The sequence below is a fragment of the Labrus mixtus genome, chromosome 14, assembly GCF_963584025.1.
Source record: "Labrus mixtus chromosome 14, fLabMix1.1, whole genome shotgun sequence".
Lineage (NCBI taxonomy): Eukaryota > Metazoa > Chordata > Actinopteri > Labriformes > Labridae > Labrus > Labrus mixtus.
Genome location: NC_083625.1, coordinates 18131213 through 18155640, shown reverse-complemented (window position 1 = coordinate 18155640; position 24428 = coordinate 18131213). Strand labels below are relative to the sequence as shown.

Here is a 24428-nt window from a genome sequence, read left to right as displayed (position 1 = left end):
CCATTAAATCCCAAATAGTCAAGGCTGTAGGGAAATAATGTTAAAGCCTACCATAGTGTATAGGCAGTGAATATTTACCACACATCATTACTTGAGGAAATAGAGAATGAGAGAAGAAGAAGATGGTAGATTTATAAGGAAGACAAAGAAAAAAAAAAAAAAAACAGATTAAGCCTTTTTAACCTTTAAAGGTCTGCGAGAGAACACGTTTAGCTTTTTGTTTATCCACTTCTTTCCATTGTACTGATGTCCACAATGATGACTGCGAAACACAGCAGCGTGCATAATTTCAGTTAGAGAGGGCGAATACATGTAAGAAAGCTCTCTTTCTCTCTCCCCGGGTGACCGCTGCTTTAGTGAAACAAGGCGGATAAAAGGCTAGATTCTGATCCCTGACTCATTTTTCCAGCTCATGTTGTACATCTCCGCAATATTGCTGTAAGGGCCTATGATATCCATGGTCTTTGAGAATAAATAATGTGATCATCTTTTTTCTATATTTTGCCCTCACCGATTTTTATTTTTTTCCGCTCTTGTTTTTCATATTCTTCCAATAAAAGCTGGAGCAGGGGTCCAGGGTTGTAAACACGGGTGAAACGTGCCTCCCAGCACAATCAGATTTGGCAGAGGTTCCTTTAAATACTCAAGATAATAGTAAGACAGAACATCACAATTAACGAGAAGGAATCCGGCATCTTAAAAAATGCAAAAACATGAACTAAGGTCGTGTACAAATATTTGCATAAAGCTGCGCACACAAATGCGCATCTGGATTTACAGGTGTTAGTAGATGAGATAGTCGGGGGAGCAGGGAGGATTTACATAGGTTAGTCTGAGAGATAGAGGACCGTGTTCTCGTGAAGAAATGAGTGGAGACAGGAGTAATTAATTATAGATGTGGAAATGTGGTCTGAGGGAATGCTGTTACTGTAACTAGAGGCATGGCAAGTGAGAGATGGGGGAATGCAGGGGAAGTTGGGGGAGGGGGGAGAACCCTCCTTCTATACCGTCCACAACTTCAATTTACATTACATGACAAGAGAATGGAGGTTAATTTAACATGACAATGCTAGGGCGTTTATTGTTAACCCTTCACTGTGGTTGTCTGGCTCCAAGCTCAAAGGCCAAAGAATGCATAACCAATGCATTTAGTCTATCTAAAAGTGTAAATTCAAATTAGGAAAAAAAGAGGTTATGAGTAAAGGTAATGTGGGCCCTCTGGTTATGAGTGGCATAAATTTGGATTAATAGGACAAGAGTAAAAGCCATCTTCTCTTTTTTGGACCAAAGCTATGGAGGTTCAATTGAAAGGAAACAGTGGTATAAAAAGCACTCATCATTAAATTCTGGGTCTGTTTGCAAAAAGTCATCCCCAGTTTAAATAAACTCAATTGCATCCACAAACTCTGCTAAATTCTTTTTTGCCACAGGCGTACTCACTTTTCCCCGCGCATCTATTTCAGACCGTCATATCGACACTAATTTGACTCGACACTAATGATGCCAAAAAGCCAAAGCAAAGCGGTGTGAGGGTTTTTCTGGTTGCCTGCTTGTAATTTTGGAGACTGCTGACTTTGGGTTACCATGGCACTCCTGAACTCGCACTGCCTTTGAGATTAGATTTTATGCCAGGTTTCAAAAATGGAAATGAACTTGGGTCAAATTTATCTTAAGGCTGTTGCGATTGCTGGAAACATTTTTCAATAAAACAAGGGGGATTTTTTTTACCAACACATGAACAATCTATAAGAGTCCAGTAATGGACATAAGGTGTTGAGATTTTGTCACAAATCTAATTAGTAATCACAATGACACTTAATATAACCAATGCTGAGTTCCCCTATACACATGCCTGTAATTCAAACCTTTTTACCTCTGTTTTGTAAAATATTCTTTCTGTAATAGTGTGCCTTGGTTTCCTCCTGCTGTGTCCTGCTGATGTGAAAGTGAAATTATAATAGGTAATGCACGTCTGTGCTGGGCTCGTAGCCTCGAGGGACATTGTGTAAACGCTCCTCATCTCTCCGCTGATCGTACTCCTGACTGATTGCTGATGACTTTTTTAGGCCACAGACATGTTAAGTTGTTTATTTATTTAAAAAAATAATCCCCAATGCAAAAAGCCTTTTCAACTCTGGATATTCTTCTCTTTTTTTTTTGTTGCCTCCCACCAAATTCTGTTTCAGCAGATCTGTCTTGATTTCATGCGTCTGCTCGGCTCTTGATGTGTTGTGGTCATCAGCAAAGTTTGTGATATAAGACCAGGGCAGCTGTTTTTCTTTTTGTTTACGCCATGTATGCGTCAGTGTGCGTCTTATGCATGTGACAGATATGGGACATCCTTGACTGCTGTTGAGAAAGTGACACAAACCCTACAGGCTGTGGTGTTCAAAAAGAATCTTCAGCAAACTCCAAAGCACAGTTTAGCAGACCACTGTCATAGGAAATCACTGAGCTGCCGAAAAGCATTTTCAGTCACTGCAATACTTACTGTATAAACCTTTGTATAAACAGTTTTATGGTAATTTTAGCAACATGATACCATACAAGGAGCAGATATTTAACATTTTCTGTGAAGGGAAACCACCTGACTACGGTTTAAATTTGCTATATTGCAAGCTTTGTCCATATGCAGCACATCGCATTTCACTGCATCTGTAATTCCCCCCGGATGGAAATGTGGCCATCTGCACGCAACAACTCGCAAGGTGTTAGTGTCTTCATCTTTCCTCTCAACTCATAAACAATTCTGTTTCTTTTTGCCTCTACAGTGCTACCACAGCAGTTTTCTTATGGGTGGGATCGTACAGTACGGCGCTAGGTGCACAAGCAAAACAAGCACTCTCTCCAAAAACAACGAAATGTTGCATGAGATAATTAGGTTTAATTTTGTAACCCATTACCATCTGTCAGTCACACCTTGTTTATTTACTTCTTTCTGGTATGACCTGAAAGGTTGTCTTTTTCAATTAATTAATGTACTGAGCTGACTCAATTAGTGCCAAATTAATAGGTCAAAAATGATTAAACTGTGTAACTCCTTAATTGCATCAGAGTTTGCATCTTACAAGCTCTCATGTTTCTTTTACAGAAGATACATGAACAAACACTGACACACTGGTGAAAAGGGGTTACTTACAGTATCTGATTTATACTTGGGTTACTTTACCACTATAATAACTCTAGTGGGCACTGCACTGTTTTGTCCAAATGTAATTGCATTCAAATATTTTTAGCATTAAAGTGGATGTAGCTACTGTGGCCACAATTGTGGCTCCTTTGTTCATTTAACAACCTTTTGTTTAAGCCTTAAGTTGGCATTTTTGCCATCAACATCTTCTCTTTTTTGACCCAGAAGTGGCCATATTTGAATGACAGGTTCAATATATTACATTACATCTCTATACAAGTTGGAATGCAGATATGGTAGCAAACTTGTCTATCTCAGGTTTCCACACTCGGAAGCATTGGTTCCAAACCTGGGTTTCCGGGGTAAAACAAGCGTGTAGCATATCCTGATTGAATTTATCAATTAAAACAATTTGAATTCATGTAAATTTATGAAAGGTATATATCTGTTTTTTTGTGTGGGCATTGGGGGGGGGGGGCTCAGCTTTTCGTAGATACAAGTAGGGGGGCTCCAAGGGAAAAAGGTTGGGAACCACTAATAATTGACCTTTGGTATTATTCCAATTGGGACAATTATTCCCTTAATAAACATCATGCTCCATTAAAAAGACTTGAAATTATCATTTGAGACCACAACATTTGTAAATTCATTGTTTACTGGATTAATGGATTAACTGAGAAGTAGGTTACTTTACCCATCTGGTTTCATACAAAGGGCAACCGGTGGAGTCTCCTCCTGCTGACCATTAGAAATAATGCAGGTTCAAGGCACTGACACACATGCTTTACACATCTTTTTTTCTTTCCGTTAATGATTGCATCATGCAAGGAATGTTCCTTTTTTGTCTTTTTTTTCCCAGTATACTGACTGGTGTTTTAAAAGTCAGCTTCACTGTTTGTATCCTTGAAAAGAGAGAGAGAGAGAAGAGTGAGCTGAATGGATTCACGAGACATTAAGTGTACCACAGAAGATAAATGGCCTGCAATGTTTTTGAAAGACCCCCTCCTGTTTAGAAATAAATCCACGTATTTAGTACCAAATGGAGTTAATATTCTCCGACTGAATCATCTGGAGAGCTTGCAGGCTGAGCAGCACGTATCAAGATCTGAAGTGGGATTTTCATGGATCTGATGTTGTGTTGAAATGGTTGAAATGAAACCCAGGTTTAGAGAGCTAGCTGTAACTAGAGGGGGTCTTAATAAATCAGAATGCAGAGGTGGAATATTTAAAGTTTTTCAGAAAACATCCACATCACCCTCCTTCTTCTTATAATCATTTAATGAGCTCCTGTATAGTTATATGTATTCAAATACTTCCACCATGTCACATATTTTACCACCCATTGTGTCATGAAATGAAGCCCATTTACAAATCATTCTCCTTCTGATTTGATAAATGAAGCTGGTGAGCGAGTGAGTCCCACTGAATGGCTGCTTGAATAATTGAGCAATACTCAATCAGACAACATTAGGCAGCGGTGTCGGGCCCCGCCATCTGAAATAATTACCAGTCCACAACAGACTACACGTGGGTGCTGCCTCCACAGGGGCTCCACATTTCTGATCAATAGATTGGAACAACAGCAACCCCCCAGCTGACATCTCACAGGCCTTCATGAACACCACCTATGGGACAGAAACCTGGAGAGGTCTCACAGGGGGGAGAGGCAGGAAACAAAGGGGGACACCTATAATGGTATGGGGGATGTAGGATATATTGAAGTAGGGTAATGCAGACTGTGGGACAGAATAAATTACAAGCACAGAGCCAACAATATTATTTCTGTGTTTTAACACCCCAGCCCCAGCACCTTTCACCTTCCAATAACCTAATACCTGGCAGTAGTATTAATTCAGTTATTCACTTTCCACTTTCCACTTATTAAGACGTGATTTATGTGCACCATCAGTAACAAAAAAAACAATCTCAGTTGTAATGTCAGGGGACATTAGATTTTGAAGTACCTTAATTCTGGGAACATGTGCTAGACACCATATTATTATTTGTCTCTTATATTAGGTTTTTAGAAAATTGTCATAGAAACTATACATTCATGCATTCATTCATTCAAACCTTTAAGCGTCGAACACCATTGAGGAGTCAATCCTTTGCAACGTAATGGATATACAGCCTATGGATGAATGGTGACTGGTGTTTAAAATAGTCGACTTGAGTTCTCAACAAGATAATAAATTGGTGGTCATTTTTTTCTCCATACAATTCCTCATGTTTGGATTGAAAGACTCAAGGATTTTCCAAGATTAAGACTTGAAGCATTAGACCATAAAGATAGTTTTAAAATGTAATTTGGCCGAGTCCCAATAGATGATGTAAAGAGTGGTGAAGGACATCACATCACAGTGAGGGATGTATTTATGAAAAGATGTTGTTAATATGCCCCTGTGCCAAAGAAAACCTATCAGGATTTGAAAATGGAAGCAGTATCACAGCTTATATTACCATAACCTAGAACTAACTCTGTATGCAACATACTCCAATATGCTGTGCACCATTCAGCTACATTTAAAGTTGGCTCAATAACTCTTCTTTGCCTTACTTCTGTGTATTTTAGTTTACTTTTCTGTGTCTGTGTTGTTATAAAAATCATCTTTAAAGTGACAACATGCTAAGGGGAAGTTGTCAAGTGAATTGTATCAAGTGTGTTGTGTATGGAATGGGTCACTAAGTGTACAGTACCCACGTGACCGTCAACCAGGCATATTTATGTGCCAAAGTAGAGTCTGCTAGTGAGACTCGTGGACTCCAGCACTCCAGACTGGATGTGATTGACAGCTGAGCCAAAGGGCCTTTGGCTCCTTCCTGATTTCCTTCTTCACTAAAGGTGTCCTCCGGGACTTGGAATCCATGCTGCCGTATATCAGCAGAACAGCTTATGGCTGTAATGAGGATGAAAAACAGACTGAACACCAGGCCTTTTTTTCAGTTTTTGCTACTCTATGTTTGGCAAACTATCGTTTAATTTTAGTTAATTTTGTACACTGGACAGTAGACATTTCTTAGAAAACCAGTCACTTTTTTCATGAGCTGGTGTACACAAACAGATATGATTGGAATGGAAAAATGTCTTACAAAATAATTTAACTGATGATCTTTCTGAGATATGAATTACGATAATGCAAATCATTAAACCAGAGTTTAGATATCATACATTGCTTCTTATTTATTTGGTTATTCTTTGCAACCGACCCTTTTTTTTTTTTTTTTTTTTTTTACAATAGCAGTTGTCAGAAAAAAAATCGCTTTAATTCAGATTTGGCTTACAGTTCGGCATTTCACAAAAACAACATGTCCTAAGGTATTAATGCAAAGAGGCATCATGGAAATTATGGGCTCTATTTTTAACCATAATTACAGGACAGTCGCTCCCGTAGCTTTTTCAAGCAGTAGCTTTTTAAATTGTTATTTGGGATAGTGACAGAATGAGGAAATTTTGAAGCTCTAACCTTTTTAACTTCGCAACAGTTACCTCATTCCTCTGTTGGAAACGTAAGAGTATGGCTTTTAAAGACGTTTCTTGACAATTCTTGAAGTTGTCGCTCCTTTGAACATGAAATCAAGCACAGACATCTCCGCCATGGATATTTAAATTGCTTGTCCAGAAGTGGAAAAATGCAGAAATACACTACATTTAAATGGAACACTAATAAACCGAGATGTAAAATGTAATTTTGCATATTTCACCAACCTTATTTCAAGTAGCTGTCATAATTCCTGTCTCTTCTTTTTCAACGTTATGGAGTTGTTGCCTCTCTTTCAGCTACAGTATTGGCCCATCCAAAAAACAGCATGGAGGACATATAGTACATTTTTTGAAAAGAAACAAAATCAACCGTTTTACAGAACATCTCAGTGACGTTCGGTGCTGATAATGAGATATTCTGAAAACATTTTGTCCCACATGAAACCTTGCACCGGTTCCTTTGTAATTTCATAAAGCTTTAAAAAGGAGTGTTTGAGTGAGTCCTTAACCAGGGTCACTGGTGCGTTCTCTTCTAAACTGTACATGCGGTGGTGAGTCTTTCCAAGAATCCAAGGTCTGACCCTGCTGCTTAGTATAGAGGCTATCTTTGAAGCTGTGTTATCATACAAGGCCTCTGAAAAATATCCTCTAAAAACTGTCAACCAACGTGTTCTATTTTGTCAGTCCCAGTGTTATCTATGGAGGCCTAATATAATGAATTTCAACAGCTAATGGACTATTATCAGACTTTTATTCAGAGATGTCATGTAGTTATCTGAATTGGTTTGAAGGCCACAGCATAGACCAGGGGTTCCCAAAGTGGGGGTCGTGAGCCAAAAAGAGGGGGGCCATGAGATGCCTTCCAAAAAAACAAATACACATTCTTAAATAATTTCAAATAGTATATTTTACAAACTATTGTGAAAAGTAGTTCATTTTCAAATAAAACCATATCATTAAGTGTAATGAAAATGAGATGAGACTTTAGATGCACACAACTATGTGTCTATTTATTTAGTGTTACATCCCCACTCAGTGCTAAAGTCTATACTTGGATATAACTTGTATTCTGCTTCTAGCCTTTCTTTCAATAAATTACTTTATAAAAGGATTTGATGTGTTTTAGGCTGTTGTATTCTTTTGTGAGGTTATTTTGTGTTACCAGTGTTAGGATAGGTCTATTATTGTGTGTGTATGGCTTTGCACAGCGTTATATATCATTCAACTGATCTGAGAAGTTTGGGAACCCCATAGTGTTAAGTATAGCACAGCATTGTATGCTGTTGAAAAAGAGTCAATAACAGCATAGACTCAGTCCTAGATTCATATATTTTCTTTGCAATAAAAGGCAATTAAAGGGTAGTCTTCATAAGCAAAGTTAACATGAGCGGTTCTTCCAGTGTATCTCTATGGACATCCATTATAATTCTATATTCAATAAAAGTTACAATTATCAAGGTGCTTTCCTTACACTGATCATGTTTAAGAAAGGTCAGATAAAGCATCACGAGAAGTTCATTCAAGTATGGCCACTTTGAATTAAAATGATTACATTAAAACTTCAAAGTGAATTAAAAATGTTGTTGTGTTTTGGGAAAAGTCCAAGGGGCTTCCTTTTTTTGTCATGTCTGACAAAATAGATATGCCTCCTAAATGGCATACATCTATAAACCTGGATCTCCTTAAAATGTTTGTAGTGTAAGTCAGTGGACACTTTTGAGCCTTTCTGCCGTAGTCTTCTTCAAAACATTCCTGATGCATCTGTTACAAGTATGTAGGCCCATTAAAAGGCACTTTACTTCTGAAAGGGACATGATGGATGTTAATTATTTTCTTCCAATGAGGAATGTTATTGGTGATGTCCAGCAAGACAACAGGTGCAAGACTAATATTTGTAATGCTTTAGTAATACTGGGCTCTACATTAGCGGTTTAAAGTTCATGTGATTTCAGGCATGTCCGACTATATTTTGCCAGTTAAGCAGCACACATTCTGGGCACTTATGGGGGCTCAAGCTTGCTTGCTATTTGCACATTGTGGGCACTGACTGGAAAAGAAAATGTCAACTGCGCCGGGTGGACAATAATAATGATGGCGCTGCACACCGAGATGCTTAAGGCTAGGTATAAGATAGGGCCCGCTGTGTTGTAAATATTCTGTGGCTTTTCAAGGTTCCCAGAGGCTACATTTTAATGATTTTTAACCCCTTTACTTTGCATCCAGCTCACTCTTCAGGCCCGACTTATACTTTACCTGTACGTGACTCATACACTTTATTCTAGGTTGCCAATCAAACTCCCCAGATGATAAACCTTCATACATTTTACACTTAAGCACTGATGTTTTGATATCTGACATGGACTTACAGTGTGGTATTTGCTTTAAAAAAAACCTTTTTTCACTTCATGGGATGTGAGGAAGTTTGCATAAGGAAGCCCCCTATAGGGTCTTAGAAATGTCGTGCTGTTTGAATTTTTAATGCATGACTATCACTATCACTTATGGTTCTATACCTCCCTCTTTGTGTTGCTTCTAAAGCTTTCCTTTCCTTCCCTGTTTTTCTGCTCTTCTTCGGGCTGTCTTTCCCATCTATATTGTACCATTAATCCTACCTGGCTTTACTCGCTCTTACATTTAGCTGCTGAGATCAAAGACGAGCCCACACCCCCTCAGGGGAACAGCTGTATTATTAAAGACTGAGAGATTGCTGTGGATCCTGTGAGGCAGCTCCTTACTTGATAGAATTGTCTTTGGACTCACACATTAGAAAAAAAAGGTTGTAAAGGTTATGAAACCCCAGACAGCTAAGTCTCAGAGCAATAGAATCTGATAAAACTTGGAAGTAATTACAAAATGAGCCATTGTTACAGTTGGAGTAACAGACCCTCCTTCCTTTGTGTTGTCTTGCAGTGTTACGCGATGACTTCAGACAGAACCCGCAGGATGCGGTGGTGGCAGTCGGGGAGACTGCCAGTCTGGAGTGTCAGGCTCCACGCGGGCACCCTGAACCAACCACCTTCTGGAGGAAGGATAAAGCTCGTCTCGACCTCAAAGATGACAGGATCACGGTGGGTTAATCCTCAGGGAGCACTTTTTTTGACTTATGCTCTCAGCCATGCACTCAATGCGTCACCTTTTCACACTTGCCTACAACTCTTACTACAGAAAGTACTTGAAATCTAACTCCTTTGTAAATACGTATTTTGTCTTTTTTTCTTGCAGGTCCGTGGGTCAAAGTTGACCATCACAAATACAAAGAAGACCGATGCTGGGATTTATGTTTGTGTGGCAGCTAATATGGTTGGAGAGAGAGAAAGTGAAAAAGCGCAGCTCTCAGTGTTTGGTAAGAAGTCTAACATATTCTCTCTTCTTTTTGCCCGAAAAGAAATAAATCATGACTTTTATCTCAGTTTTTCACCGCACTCTAGCACATGAAGTATTTACACCTCCGTCCAAAAGTATATTGAGCTTCTATTTTCTGTGTTCTGCCCTCATTCAGAACGACCGGTGTTTGTGCAGCGGCCCGTGAACCAGGTGGTCTTGGTGGACGAGAGTGTAGAGTTCAGGTGTCAGGTCCACGGTGACCCTCCGCCCACACTGCGCTGGAAAAAGGAGGACGTGGATATTCCCCGCGGCAGGTGAGGGTATATGTGTGAATAGTGTGTAGTTCAATCATCTGTGCTTGCATGAGTGTTTGCGAGACACCATGGATAAATGCTGGAGTACAGCTAATGAGTTCCACTAGAAAAAAAATAATAGATTCAGCGTATTAACCAAGAAAGACTTTCATCAATGTGACAAAATAATTTATTAGCAGCAGAAAATCTCATTATTGGCTGTTTGAACTACTGTGCTAGCAGCAGATGAAAGACGTTCTATTGGCTGCTTTTGACAAATTTGCACTTTAAAGTTTTACTGTGCTTTTTTTTTTTTTTTTTTAAAGGCAAGAGATGGATGCATAGTAGGATATGAAGTACACCTATGAGAGGCCTCTACAGCAATGTTGTTGGAAGATAGTTGAGACTTTTTACATATTCTTTGCTAGGGCTCTAAAGCTAGGAATTTAATCACTTAAAAAATGCAGCGTTTCTTTTGACAGATCACCGTATTGCATTCATTCAGTCATGTTTTTGCACATTGCAACTGCAACACCTCAAATTTTTCTGTACAAACCTAACCTAAACCTTGATTCTGATTCTAAACTTTGAAACTTTGACGAGACAAAGGTTTTAGTTTTAAAAGCACAATGACTCATCTTAGTGATTTTTGTCCAGTTGAACTCTCTAGAACCTCCTTTGTTTAGACTGCTGAGGTCAAAGCTTTTTAATTAGATATGCACTTAATGGCTAAAAAAATAGATAATTTATAAGCAGTATATGCTCTATATAGGACATGATAACATAAAAGAGGCCCTCTGTGTGGCGTTTTTAATAACATGACAGGTTAAATTGATGAAATTATTCTGTCAGTTTAAAATGATCAAATGAGACAATCTGGCAATTTAATAGGTCTTCTCTATGTTGTTGATAATGTCCAGCCGTGTGGGAAGACGTGGTTATTTTCTGTGGTTATTTTCCGTAGTAGTACGTGATGCTGTTGAGTTGGACTGCATCATGTTGAACGATGTTCCTGTGGTTTTGTACCCTCGTGTCAGAACACACATTGCAATCCCATTAGAACACTTGTTTCTTCAGTCGCTGTTGGTGGGCTTTTATTCTTTGGTTACAGCATGTCTTATTAGGCAATCCATCAAAAAAAAATTTTTTATTTCTTTTCATGGCTCTTCAGATTAGACGTTTCACAAATCTGAAGCAGCGCATTCTCCTGGAGTTTAAGAATGTGTTTGACGTGATTGCTTATTACTATGAACTGCTCTCCCTCTTGGCAGCTAAAAGTGATCAGTGATCTTGGAAAGGTTTTAATCATGAACAGAATCAAGTAAAAGTATCAACTAAAAAGAAAAAATAATCTCTCCCCTAAAAAATGGGCAAAACTGATTGTGCTGCAAGTTTAGCTAGCACCTGTTAGCTGTCGTATGAACTCATATGAACAGAATGATGCCCTCACTTGTGACATTAGCATATTATTATGAAGTAGACAATAATACCTACCTGTCTGGCAATCTGCCTGCCTTCCTGCATTGTGCCCTCTACCTTCAGTCCCCTTTGACTCTTGAAACATGTCCTACTTTCAGACTCAGCCTCACCTCACTTCCTTCCTTCCACTTCTTTCATTCTTCCCTTAAACCCCTCGGCCTCCTGGGAAGTCTGAATCTGGGTCAGAGATGTGCTGTGAATGGAGTCCTCACCAGACTCCGGACAGACCCCGCAACCCCGATCGATATTCTGCCCACACCCCTTTCGGAACATCTATTTTCAAATGTGACTTTTTCTCACCCCTTGTGCCATTTCTCTGCCTGACTTGTCTTCCCTCTCTGAATCAGCATGGCTGGCTACACAATTTCACAGGATCTCTCACGCCAAAAGGGACCCCAGAGAGGGAGAGCCTGGCTCCTTGCTCCTCCACTCATTCTGTGTGTAGCCCCTCTGAGGCGCTTATCTAAACTCTGGTCTCTGAGATGTTTCTCTCACTCTAACTGCACCGCTGCTGCTGCTTATATACTATGCCGCACTAGTGGATACACACGGATGCATGCAACACGTCTATGAATTAGTCATTTCTTACCGCTCGGCTCATTCATCAAATTCGGTTTGTCAGACGGAGCCACTCCCTTCCTCTCAGACTGTTTGTCTGTCTCTCCCTCTGTCTCTGTCTCCCTCTCTTCTCCAAACACAGATGCACTCACGCACACACACACATATATACAGTACAATATAGTATACAGCACAGCCCACACCACAGTGGGTGGCTCGTCTTTATAAATATTGAAATAGTGGAACAGCCAGGGTTCCAGCTGAAAGCACCTTTCATTTTGCCATGCCTTCATCTCAGCATAATTGCTCGCCTTTCCTCTGCCTCTGTTGCAGAGTGTGTGCAGCAGGGAGTCTTAATTGCCTTACAAAGTCTGTCTTTATTCTATCAAAAATGACACAACCTCTTTTAAAAGCTTCCGTCTTAAGCATCAAAACACGTTTACACAATTTAGTTTGTTTGTTTGTTTTTAATGATTTTATTGAAGAAGAATTTAATCATCGCTGTGTATCCTCCAGTTTGATTAAATCAACCTGAGATGTGTCTGATGTCACCGTTCCTCTTGTGTTGCCAGATATGACATCAGATATGAGAAGGAGGACTTCCTGCTGCGGATCAAGAAAGCTTCAGTGAGCGATCAGGGAACATTCACCTGCCTGGCAGAGAACCGCGTGGGTAAAGTGGAGGCGTCTGCCTACCTGACTATCAGAGGTGGGTAACTGCTGGAGGACTCAGGACTCAGAGCTCATAACCCATCCCTTACAAATATAGTGTCTCCCGAAGCAGGCCACAGGACAATCACTCCTTTATTGCCCACTTTACGAGTGTTATTGCCCCCCTGCCGTAAAGGCTGTGCCCGGCCTCAGCTTTCCTTTCTTATGACAGGCTGCTGTGGTTGATTGTTTCAGATCTCTAGCCAGGCTCCAGATATGAACAATCTAACCAACTTTAAGTGAACAGTTATGGCTTCTCCACGGGGGCTCATTCTCTACCAACTCGCCCCCTCACTCAATATTTACACCTTATCTAACGGAGGGAGCTGTTTCATAGCAAAGGTTTGATGTTGTAAAGCAGCTCAGATCCCTCATGTGTGTGCTTCACATCGTCATAAACTTACTTTAGAAAGTAAAAACTTGAGCCATAACTACATCATCATACATACTGCACATCACATTATCTCATACAGTTAACAGTTAACTCATTCCCCGTTATTTGCTTTCTATTTTAGATTCTTATGCTTGTTCTCATTACTCATGCATGGATTGTCTAATACCTGGAGAAGATGTTCTGATCCCCTCTTAAGATTGGTGCTAGAGCCAAGGAAGATTTACCTTGAGCTAAACATGTTCCTCTTGTTGAGCCTGATTTGTGCTTCTGCTTGAGTAAAAATGACTCAAGCAAATAATTCACACTGGATGGGCGGAAAGATGTCTTTGATTCAAATTTTTAAACATTTTTAATGTATTTAATTTTGTCTGTACAAACCAGCCTTTTTCAAAAGGTCCACTCTATAAACATAATTTCACTTTGCAGTGTAAATGTGTGCTATCGAGGCATAAGTGACGTTTTAAAGAAAACTTCAGGTAGTTTTATGATATTTTGACCCTTCTCATTAATGTCCCATTCCCTTGAGGCCCCATGCCATCACCTGACTTTTGGTGACTGAGCTCCACCCCTCTCCCTCTTCCTTTATCTTCATGGATGGAAACCCAACTCCATCTCATTCATTTCTGAATTTCATTCTTATTTTTTTCTGTCCTTCTGTTCTACTCCTCTGCTCTCCGTCTCTCTCTCTCTCTCTGTGTTTATCTCACCCACACCATTGTTGTGTCACCAGCTCGCCCCGTTGGTAAGTAAGAGCTGATCCCATTGTGCATGCGTTGCTCTCTTTCTGTTCTATTGATCACACACGTGTATGCATGTACTCTTGTGGCATTCCACAAACACGTTCATCAAACTAATACTGGACATGCATATCTCAACCCCTGACTTCCCCTGGCAGTTTCCTGTCTAGACAGTGGAATAACTACCTCACTTCCTTCAAAATGGGCGTCCACATACAGTCCGGTTGATATGTCTCAGATTAAAGGACGTTTATAGGCACCTCGTTTGTTAGCTGGTATCATTCATTCTAATGTTTTACAGCTGGATGAATGGCTTGTATGAATGGCATAGTTCTTGAAGAAATTACAAAGATGTATTGCATGAACCTTTTAGCTTCTAGCCGGACCTTTAGTCCAAACCTTTTTTTCTTTTAAACCACTTCTCCTCTACGCAGCTCCTTGTGAAGCCTATGCTAATGTGTTGCTATCATTGTATGGTTTATTTTACCTTTAACCTCAGAGGCACCCCAGTTTGTAGTGCGACCCCGTGACCAGATTGTTTCGCAAGGTCGAACAGCTACATTTCCGTGTGAGACCAGGGGAAAACCTCAACCCACTGTCTTCTGGCAACAAGAGGGTAGCCAGGTAAGATTACTGAATGTGAAAAAAGATTTGTGTTTATGTTGGTATCAGTGCATGATGGGGAAAATAATGTTTCAGTGTTCTGGCTTGCATTGCAATACAGGCATACATTCCACAGCAGCATCCAGAGTAAAGTATCCAAAATGTTTTTTTAAAAAGGGGGCTTTCAGATTGGACTAAAGTGATCAAACCAGGGCTCAGCAGAGTGTGGTTTTGTTCCACACACAGATAGTGAAGTGGTCATTTATCATCAATCTACACTAGTCTGACCGGCTCATTCGCTGGGCAAGAAACAATGTCATGTGCTGCATTAGAGTCATTAGACATAATGAAAGCCGGCTAATGTCCTTTCCTGCCCATCAGCTGGTCTGCTTGGAGTGCAGAAAGGGACAATGCTGATGCTTTAATTTTCATGACCATGACTGCAGGTTATCACAGCAGGATTATCACTCTGGGGATAAACTGCCATTCAGACAAAGTAAAAAAAAAAAAGAGACATTGACCCACTTTTCAAGCTGAGTTGTACCTATTTGCTAGAATATGAAAGCAAATGAATGTTTGCTGAAGACAACAGTGAAGACTTCAAATGTGAGCTATCCGAAGATGTAAAGTTAGAGAATATAAAATACAATGAATTCACTCTTTCCCCCAATGTTGAATACATTTTAAAAATACCTTTTTGGCAAAGTTATCCTCCAGAATAGTTTAGAAACCATTGAGGCTAAAAAGTAGGAAAGAGTATCATCAGCATAAATAATGACGAGTGACAACTTCCTACAGAAGAACACAGTCAAAACGGAGGTCCTCATCATCGTCTCTGATAGCATTGCCGTCAAGGTTGCTAAGTGGGTTGGATCCCTTTCACCTTTCAAGAAATACAATCTCAAAATCTTGGAGTAATTTTTCTTCAAGCAATGCTTTTATGATCAACGTGTCAATTCTCTCACTCGTTCATGTTTCTTTCATTGAAGAAACATTGCAAAATTGAAACCTGTTGTCTCTCAAAATGAGTTAGAGATGCTAATTAAAGCTTTTGTATCTTCCCGGCTTGACTATTGTAATTCCCTCTTCAGCTGCCTCAAAGAATCCTCCCTCTTCGGTTTACAAATGATTCAAAATGCAGCTGCAAGATTGTTAACAAAGTCCACGAGGTCTACTCATTTTATCCCCGTTTTATTCTCTTTGCATTGGCTTCCGAAGAAAGTCAGAATACGTTTTTATTTTTTATTTTTTTTATTTTTTATGAAGCCCTTCATGAGCAGGCGCCTGTTTATATCTCTGACCTGCTCCATCCCTACATCACCAATAGACAGCTCAGGTCTTCTGACCAGGGTCTACTTGCTGTACCTCGTATCAGGTTGAATACCAAAGAACATGGTGCCTTTGATTTTGTGGCTGCGACACTTTGGAACTCTCTTCCTCTGTACATTCACTCTGCAGCTTCTATTGATGTTTTTCATAAGCTACTTAAGAGTCAGCTTTTTAAATTGGCTTTTGGCCACATTAAATCTTGATGTTATTATGTAATGTCATTTTGGACAAATGTTGTTTTTTTATGTTAATCTTTTATGATTTTTTGTTATTACTATTATGGTAATATTTTGTGAAGCACTGTGTGACCTCGCTAAAGTGAAAATATGTACATTTTCACGAAGGGTGAATAAGCATTGTGATAATAAAAACTGTGTATATAAATTAAAAGGACATTTGCAGCTCTTTAGTGACTTTTGTAAAACAAAATGTGAACAAAATGTGATTAAAACAATAGAGCCAAGTATTTCCATATTGACTCTTGAGATATATAATGAAAGCCACTGACCATGTAAAAGATACGTGCCATAATGTTTATTACCAAACAGGCCTGCCATCTCTTTCTGCTAACATTTCTTCCCACTTTCACTCCCTGTAGGATCTTCTGTTTCCCAACCAGCCGACACAGGGCGACAGCCGTGTTTCCGTGTCCACGGATGGAGAGTTGACTATTTCATCTGTGCAGCGCTCTGATGCGGGTTATTACATCTGCCAAGCCCTCACTGTAGCAGGCAGCATCATGGCCAAAGCCCAGCTTGAGGTTGCAGATGGTAAGGCTGGACACTTGCAAAAATATGAAAACTGCTTTTTATTTGTAATGTAATTTAACAGCCCTAACATTTTATATAGAAATGATGTTCAAATACTTTATAGCTAGATGCTATTGTTATGCCCTTTCAGGTATATTTTGCATCTGGAAGTTACAATCATAGAATTAGTGAATACTGAAATGCCTTTCTGAGGCCATTTCTCTGCCCACACTTCAGTGTGCATAGATGCTCGTGTATGTTCTAAAAGCCTGTCCCCATACTTTTCATTATCACCTCACTGTGGTAAATTTGAATGGACTGAAAAGACTGAAACTGTGAGAAAAAAAATACTGTCTTCTTGATGGAGAGACACTTTTTTTTTTCAACAAAGCTTTAATGTCAGCATTAAGTGCTGAGCCGCTGCCAGCTGGAAGCTGTTTATGCCCTTCTCTCCATTTGTTTCTTGGCTTTTCCTCCCACACATTATTAAATTAACATCTGTTGAAGTGTTTTTAGGAGAGGAAATGACTACTGCTCTGTCACTCAGAGGAGATGGATCAATATCAAAATGTTTGGTGTACAGCAGGAGGGATGGGAGGGTTGTCCTTGATTGATGGCGGAAAACAGGGAGCTATACTGTGATACCAAGTGGAGTTTTTTGAAGCTTGCACAGTGTTGTATCTAAACTTAGGGACCCAGGCCCGGATCTGAGTACGCTTGACCCCAAAGTCTGGTTCATTTGATCAAACCAGCGGGGTAGAGGGGGTGGGGGCAGCAATCGTGGACGGGCACGGTACATTACAATCGTGCCTAAAGTGAAAACGCCCTAACACTACTAAGTGTTCCACAACATCCTCACTTGAAAAAAAAAAACTTTCTAAAGGTTTAGTTATGGACTGGTGCTCTATCCTGGCTTTTCCCTTGCATGTGTGACTGATGGGTTTATCAATTATCCAGTTCGACTTGAAAGCATGGTACGTGCTGAGAGTTAAAGCTGAAGCTATAGTGACTCTTGTTCTGCTCAACCTAATGCACATGCGATACCGCATATACATGAGCATACAAGCTGAAGAAATGTATGTGTAAGGGATCAAAACAGACATTGTATCTAGCCACTCAATTGCTGAAACTTGTTTAGATTCCCCCTTGCATGCGAATAGAGACATTTGAGATGCTGCAGAAGAGGTCTGACAGGATTCTATAGATGTGAAACTGGGTCACCATTAGAGTCAACTGTGAAGAATCCAAGCTGACCACAGCAGCTGACCTCAGTGTAGCAGCACGTTACACTTCTTTTTCCAAGACATATTTAAAGCCTACGGGGGATTTGTGTTCGATACAAGATAGCTTTTTAGTGTAGTATCACCTCAACCTGTCTGACTGATTCTCACACACACTGAGGATGCCTGGAGGCTACCGTGGCAACTCGTGTGAGGCTAGATCAAAGAGTACAAACCCTGACCCCAGGAGTTACCTTTATATAGTCTTGAGAAGTGGTGTAGTAGTGTTTGTAGAAAAAATATGCTTTAATAAGATGCTTTCATCTCATCAAAGTTCTAATTCTCCAAATGTAATCAATATCAGACGTATAAAAAGTGATTACCGGCAATATCTCTTTATCTGCAAGCCTACTTTGAAACTGTTTCATTAATTGTGCAGCCCTAGGAGCCTCAGATATAGGTGATAAACAATCTCAAAAATGATCTTTTTTAATATAACCTTTGTCACAAAGGCTGGTGTGTGATTGCATTTCTACCAAGGCTAAAGCTAAATTTGAAACAGCAGAATTATGTTGGTTCTGCAGTCTTTCGGGGCATTGATGGCTTGCTGTACAGTTAAGGTAAAGTTCCTGAAAAAGATGTCTGAAAATCTGTGTCCAATATATGGTCCAATCATATGCTCACCTGAAGTTCCCCATAAAATCTAATTGGTGAAGCATAACACATAACATGTTAATCCCACTTAAGTCTTCTCAACACCATGCAAGCTACATGTTTAAATTGGAATGTATATAATTCATAATAACCAGCAATGAACACGTGGTTCTGCATACTGTCCCTGCACTTATTTTTACCTGATTTCTTGGCTATTCTGCTTGAGTTGCACCATTCCCCATTGTGCTGAAGGAGGTGTGATAAAAGATAAGGCTTGTGGAACCTGCTGTAAACACTTGTGCGAATGGAGACAGACCTGATAACGGCGGAGGAGAGCAGTGAGGAAATTGGAAGCGGGGGGTAGTTACAAGGCCTACAGAGCTTCAACACTCCAGAAATTACTGTTTGGGAGAGCAGAGGCTGTTTTCTGGGTGATATAACATGCTTTAAAAAGCTTTAAATGAGATGAGTTGTTGTTCTACTTGGCATGCTAATTCCAGTTCAGTCTTGTGTGTGTGTGACTGTGTTTTTGGTTTTTTGTCGGGGGGTTCGGTGGGGAGGGATGCAAAGAGGGAGGGAGGTGCAGCCATGAGTCAGAGCAGGACGAGAGGGGACAGGATGTGTTGAGAGGTGTTATAAAGAAGGTATGGTAATTAGCACCGCGGGTGAAGCATCGTTAATCCTCCCCTAGTAATTAAAGCTCAAAGGTGTGACGCAGTGCCATGAGCACACTGCCCTGCTGTGGAAAAGCCTCACAAAACAGTCACTTCCCCTCACAACAAATACAACTGATTGAACCCTAACATCTTGGGCCTGCAACCACTCGCGCAATTACTGCAATCACAAATTAACACCTTGTGATAAGGTCATGTGTATCTTTTTTTTTCACAAATCCACCCAAAATTCTAACCCGTTAGAGCAGAAAATGATTGTTCCATGCCAATTCAATGACATCAGTATAAGGGTGCTGGAAACGCATTTGATTAGTGCTTAACGCCCTGTCCTCGTTTATTATTCCTAGCCCTTAAAGACCGCCCACCACCAATCATTCGGCAGGGCCCATCCAACCAAACGCAGGCGTTGGGAGGTGTGGCCCTACTCAGTTGTCTGGCATCAGGGGACCCAGAGCCCACGGTCACCTGGCGAAAGAATGGGGCCAGTCTTCTTGGAAAGGACCCTCGCTTTTCCCTACTGGAGCATGGCAGCCTTCAGATCCAGAGTACTAAGGTGGGTTATCGTCGCTTTGGACAAAAGCGTCTGCTAAATGAATTGAATCCAATATCAAGTTTTAGATAGTACTACAGTCTAATAAGTGGTCCGATATCACATTGAAAATGTAAGCCACACAGTTAGACTTCTTTGTTTTGCTTAAAAAGCAGAACTCTATGTTTGGTTTAAGTTTGGTTATTTATTAATATTTTAAACAAAAAAATCCCATCAATACTCTACATGGAGACGCTACTGTGCCATTTTCAACACAAGCAATATTGTTGTCCCATGTTTGATAAATGAGTATAACACAGCCTGTCCATAAGAAACCCTGAAAGTGACTGTTATACTGTATATATCTAGATATTGATATTTATTTTTTTCTTTAATAGTCTTAGGAATTAGACACGTTTAGTAAATAAAAAATTTACTTCATAGAAGTCTGGATCTTATTTTAGTAGTTTTGGTCATCACCTTGGTTTCTGTACTTCCCCATCATACCCTTCTATTGCATGTGGTTGATGAAAGAGAAATTCTCCCGTCTGCCAGCTGATGTCATCTGAATGTAACTCAAATGGACAAGTGCAGAAAGGTTGCTTTTAAAATATGAATAGGGTATTGATTTTTACAAGTTGTTAAACGCTACTATTTAGCCTGAATCTCTGATGCTGCAGTTAGACTCAAGGACTCAAGGACAGGGACCAGAGAGAAGGGGTCTAAAGGGGGCTTATATAATGGAGGGACTGCAATATACAGTATCCTGTCAGAGTGTCAAAGTGCTCTGCCTGTGTCACTCTCTCCCTTCCCCTCTCTCTCTCCTGAGAGATAGGCGACTTGTCAGCGGCTCCTAAGGCATCGGCAATATAAAATAGATTGTCATATCACTTATATCCTCTGTCAGCACTGATGATGATAATGTTGATGACTCGGGGAATGGAGGGTGACTATTATTGGAGAAAATCAATTAAGAAAATTAATGTCAGCTCTTACTGGGCTCTTTTTTTTTTTTCATCGGCCGGTGCTAAAGTTTCTTCTCATCCACTCTCGGGCTTTTCTCGAGCCAAATGCAGGCCAGTGGAGGTTAATGCATTTTTACTGTACTATGAGCTGCAAACCTCCTTCAAGTGCTCAGACTGACGTGAGAGCTTGTAGAAACCATCTGGGATCACAGTTACAAAGGCTATTGGATCCAGAGGAAAACAGCAACAGAGAACAGCATGAAAGCTGCATTATTTAGGATTTAGAAGAGCAGAGGAAAACTTAGAGTTTCACAGACAATTTCACCTAACTTTCTTGTTTTTTCAGAGTTGGATTTGGTTGCCATTTGAACTCTTAGATCATCTGAATGGTCATGATAGTCAATGCAGACAGACTTGTGTGCGTTACTAATAAAATCATGATCTGTTTTCTTTAGCTGTCTGATTTGGGGTTGTACACCTGTGTTGCCACCAGCTCCAGTGGAGAAACATCATGGAGTGCCTACTTGGATGTTAGAGGTCTGCTTAAGTAGAAAAACTTCACATGAATAATTAACACCATTTTTGCATATCAAGCATAAAATTACTTGAAATGCTTTGCCGTTTCAGGTATTAATTCTCAGTCTCTGCTTTTTCTCCTATGTCAGATTCCCCTGACCTCATAGACTTCATGTCTCACAACGCGTCCGCCCTCCCAGGGCCGCCCTCCAAGCCAGAGGTCACTGATGTCACCAAGAGCAGTATCTCGTTGTCATGGGAACCAGGGCCAGAGGCGGGCTCCCCCGTGTCGTCCTATGTCATCGAGGCCTTTGGGTATGTCTGTGACCTATGGCTTCTGGCTACATTTAGTGACCCCAAAAACTCTCATGGCGGTAACAGATGGGGGTGTTTTCTTTTTTTTGGCGGGCATACAATTAAGTCAGTGCACTTTCAAGGAGAATAATCTGGATGCTTTATTACTTTCATTTTAAAAGAGTGAAAAATGTTCTGGTGTTTTAACTGTTATGCTAATCATTGGGCAATAAAAGCTCACTTTAAGCAGAACATGATTGGCATGTGAGAATTGACTTCATTCTTTCCTTATCAAAATGTAGACAAAAAGAAAGCATTTCAAAGGAGCATGTTTCATAATTGTTACCCTGATCACTCTTTTTGATGATGACATCTAGCATTTTAAATCATTTCCTTTGCCATTACCATGTGACATGTCATTTCTCCTGCCAGTCTGTAGCCGTATAAAAGTGTTGCCCAAAATAAACTGTCTAGATGACTTCAATAGGGAAGAAATATTCGTCCTAATTAATACAATTTTACCATGCACCTTTTACAGTCAGTCAGTGAGTAACAGCTGGCAGACAGTGGCGGACCACGTTAAGACCACCGAGTTCACAGTCACTGACCTCCGACCCAATACTGTCTACCTGTTCATCATCAGGGCGGTAAATGCTCAAGGGCTCGGGGACCCTAGCCCCATGTCTGAGCCGGTCCGGACCCAAGGTACAAGAATAACAAAGCATTTGAATGTATTCTTTGAGATCATTCCTGTCCACTCTACATGCATATATCCCTTTCTGTCTCCTAGACATAAGTCCCACAGCACAGGGAGTGGACCATCGCCGTGTGCAGAAGGAGTTAGGGGATGTGGTGGTCAGCATGCATAACCCTGTGGTTCTTAGCTCCACCTCTGTGCAGGTTACATGGACTGTAAGTAATTTGAACATTTTCAACATTTAAATTGATGTGTAGCAGTATTTACCTTCAGAGCAGCAGACAAAACCTGAACATCAAAGCTTGTTTTAGAACTTTTAACTTGGCATGGCACTGTGTTTTGGGATTGATGGCACACACACACACACCGAGTAAACACGATGGGATGGTTACACATTCATAGTCGGAACAGATGGTGCTCCATCAATTTAGAATGGTTTGAGGTGATGCAGGAATCAAGACTAATGTTTCTATTCAGAACAAATATATCACCATTAGCTGCTACATGTGTCACTTCTGGAGGCTGTTTGCAGTCAGCCCTTTATCTGGGAAATGTTCTCTCTGTCTGTTGGCAAGGTGTCCCCGCTGTCTGCTGCTGTAGGTTAATGACACACCTAGGATGGGCTTATACCAGTCTGCTATTTCATGCTTGTCACTACAACAACCATGTACTGTAATAGAGCCCTCAGACTGACACAGTGACAGGATAAAGCTGTGTTTGTGGTCCATCTCAATTGTTCCACAGACATTATTTGAACAGGCTCCATTTGCGGGAAAACACTGATTACCCAATGTGAACCTTTTTTGTGGCTTGTTGAAATTGTTCACAGGCATAGCCTGTATTCAAGAAGTGAATTTATGGACTCTTCTTTTGTAAGTAAAGCCAATGAGAGATGCCTTAAATTGGCATTATTTTAAATAGCAGGGGGCCACTTCTCTGGTAGCAGCATAAATCTAGTTTCTAGATTTTCTAGTTTCAAGTCTTATTCAAAACAGCATTATATTTATGTTGTAGTTTAGGCTCGTAATTCGAGTAAAAGTGAGAAAAAAGCAGGTTTTGTGAACTAGGTTGGAGACATAACAATGCATATCAACCCTGTTGACCAAAAAACTTGTGTTGTTTTTTTTAAAGATACTGACGCTCAAACTATCTAATTAAAGGCTACAAGAGGGATCACAAACACATAGGTAATGACATGGTGGCTACATCCACTTCTTTAAAGCAACACTATGTATCTTTTCAACCTTAAAATAGAAGTTTCATAGTTGATCTGATAGTACAATTACTTTCAACAGGGAGAAAGGTGTCTATTGTATTTCTAAAGAACACCCCAGACGCCTGCTTATAGCACTATTTAAGTTTGGCAGCGGCCCGTGGATCTCTTGCAAGAAGTGCGTACAGCTTTACGGCACTAGTTCACACACCAACCAACCTCCAGGTAAAAACAAGCCAGTTAGCCTGACTCTGTAGGCTACTGTTTGACACGATGGCTGAGTCTTCTAGACGTTAGAGGTCAGTGACAGATGAGGCTAAGAAGAGAAAAAGTGAGAGTGACCGAGAAAGAAGCCTCGAGGAAATATTGGACAGGCTTGGCGAGATCGAGTTATAACAAAATGCTAATGTAACACATGACATATACATGGTTGCAAACTGGTTTCACCAATGCCCAGCAAGTATTATGATTTGTTTCACGGCTAAAGATATCATGGCAACAGTTGAATACTCATACGCTATACTCCACATGCAAACAGTTTGCAAACAACAGGATTGGGACACTAGCAGAGTCATAAATGCGCAAAATCAAGTGATATAATCGTGCTTTGCCGGTAGACATGGTCCTCTGGCTTCTGAAAACGTCTTTGCCGGCCTCTGCTTTTTAACAAATACACGTTGTCGATGAGGTCGTGTTTTACATCAGTGCAGTTCCAGTCAGAGGCCTATGGGCGGTGCTAAAGTGTACCAAACTGAATTCCTACATACTGTTGCTTTAACATTGCATAAATGCTCAAGTGTGTGGTGCCTTGTGCATGTCCGACCACCCAACTTAATTTCCTATTATGGATTCCAAGACTAAGTTTTCTCATATTTAGC

General features: G+C 40.3%; 1 protein-coding gene across 2 annotated transcripts in view; it reads left to right on the top strand.

Annotated features, from left to right (window-relative positions):
* LOC132988296 (roundabout homolog 2-like) overlaps nt 1-24428 on the top strand; it is an 85276-nt gene that overhangs the window by 39562 nt on the left and 21286 nt on the right. For both annotated transcript variants that reach the window (XM_061055621.1, XM_061055619.1), the window contains exons 3-13: nt 9522-9679; nt 9834-9954; nt 10111-10249; nt 12838-12974; nt 14607-14731; nt 16638-16809; nt 19684-19889; nt 21286-21367; nt 21496-21661; nt 22179-22345; nt 22431-22552. In XM_061055621.1, coding sequence (XP_060911604.1) covers nt 9522-9679; nt 9834-9954; nt 10111-10249; nt 12838-12974; nt 14607-14731; nt 16638-16809; nt 19684-19889; nt 21286-21367; nt 21496-21661; nt 22179-22345; nt 22431-22552 — 1595 coding nt within the window. The remainder of the gene's footprint in view (nt 1-9521; nt 9680-9833; nt 9955-10110; nt 10250-12837; nt 12975-14606; nt 14732-16637; nt 16810-19683; nt 19890-21285; nt 21368-21495; nt 21662-22178; nt 22346-22430; nt 22553-24428) is intronic.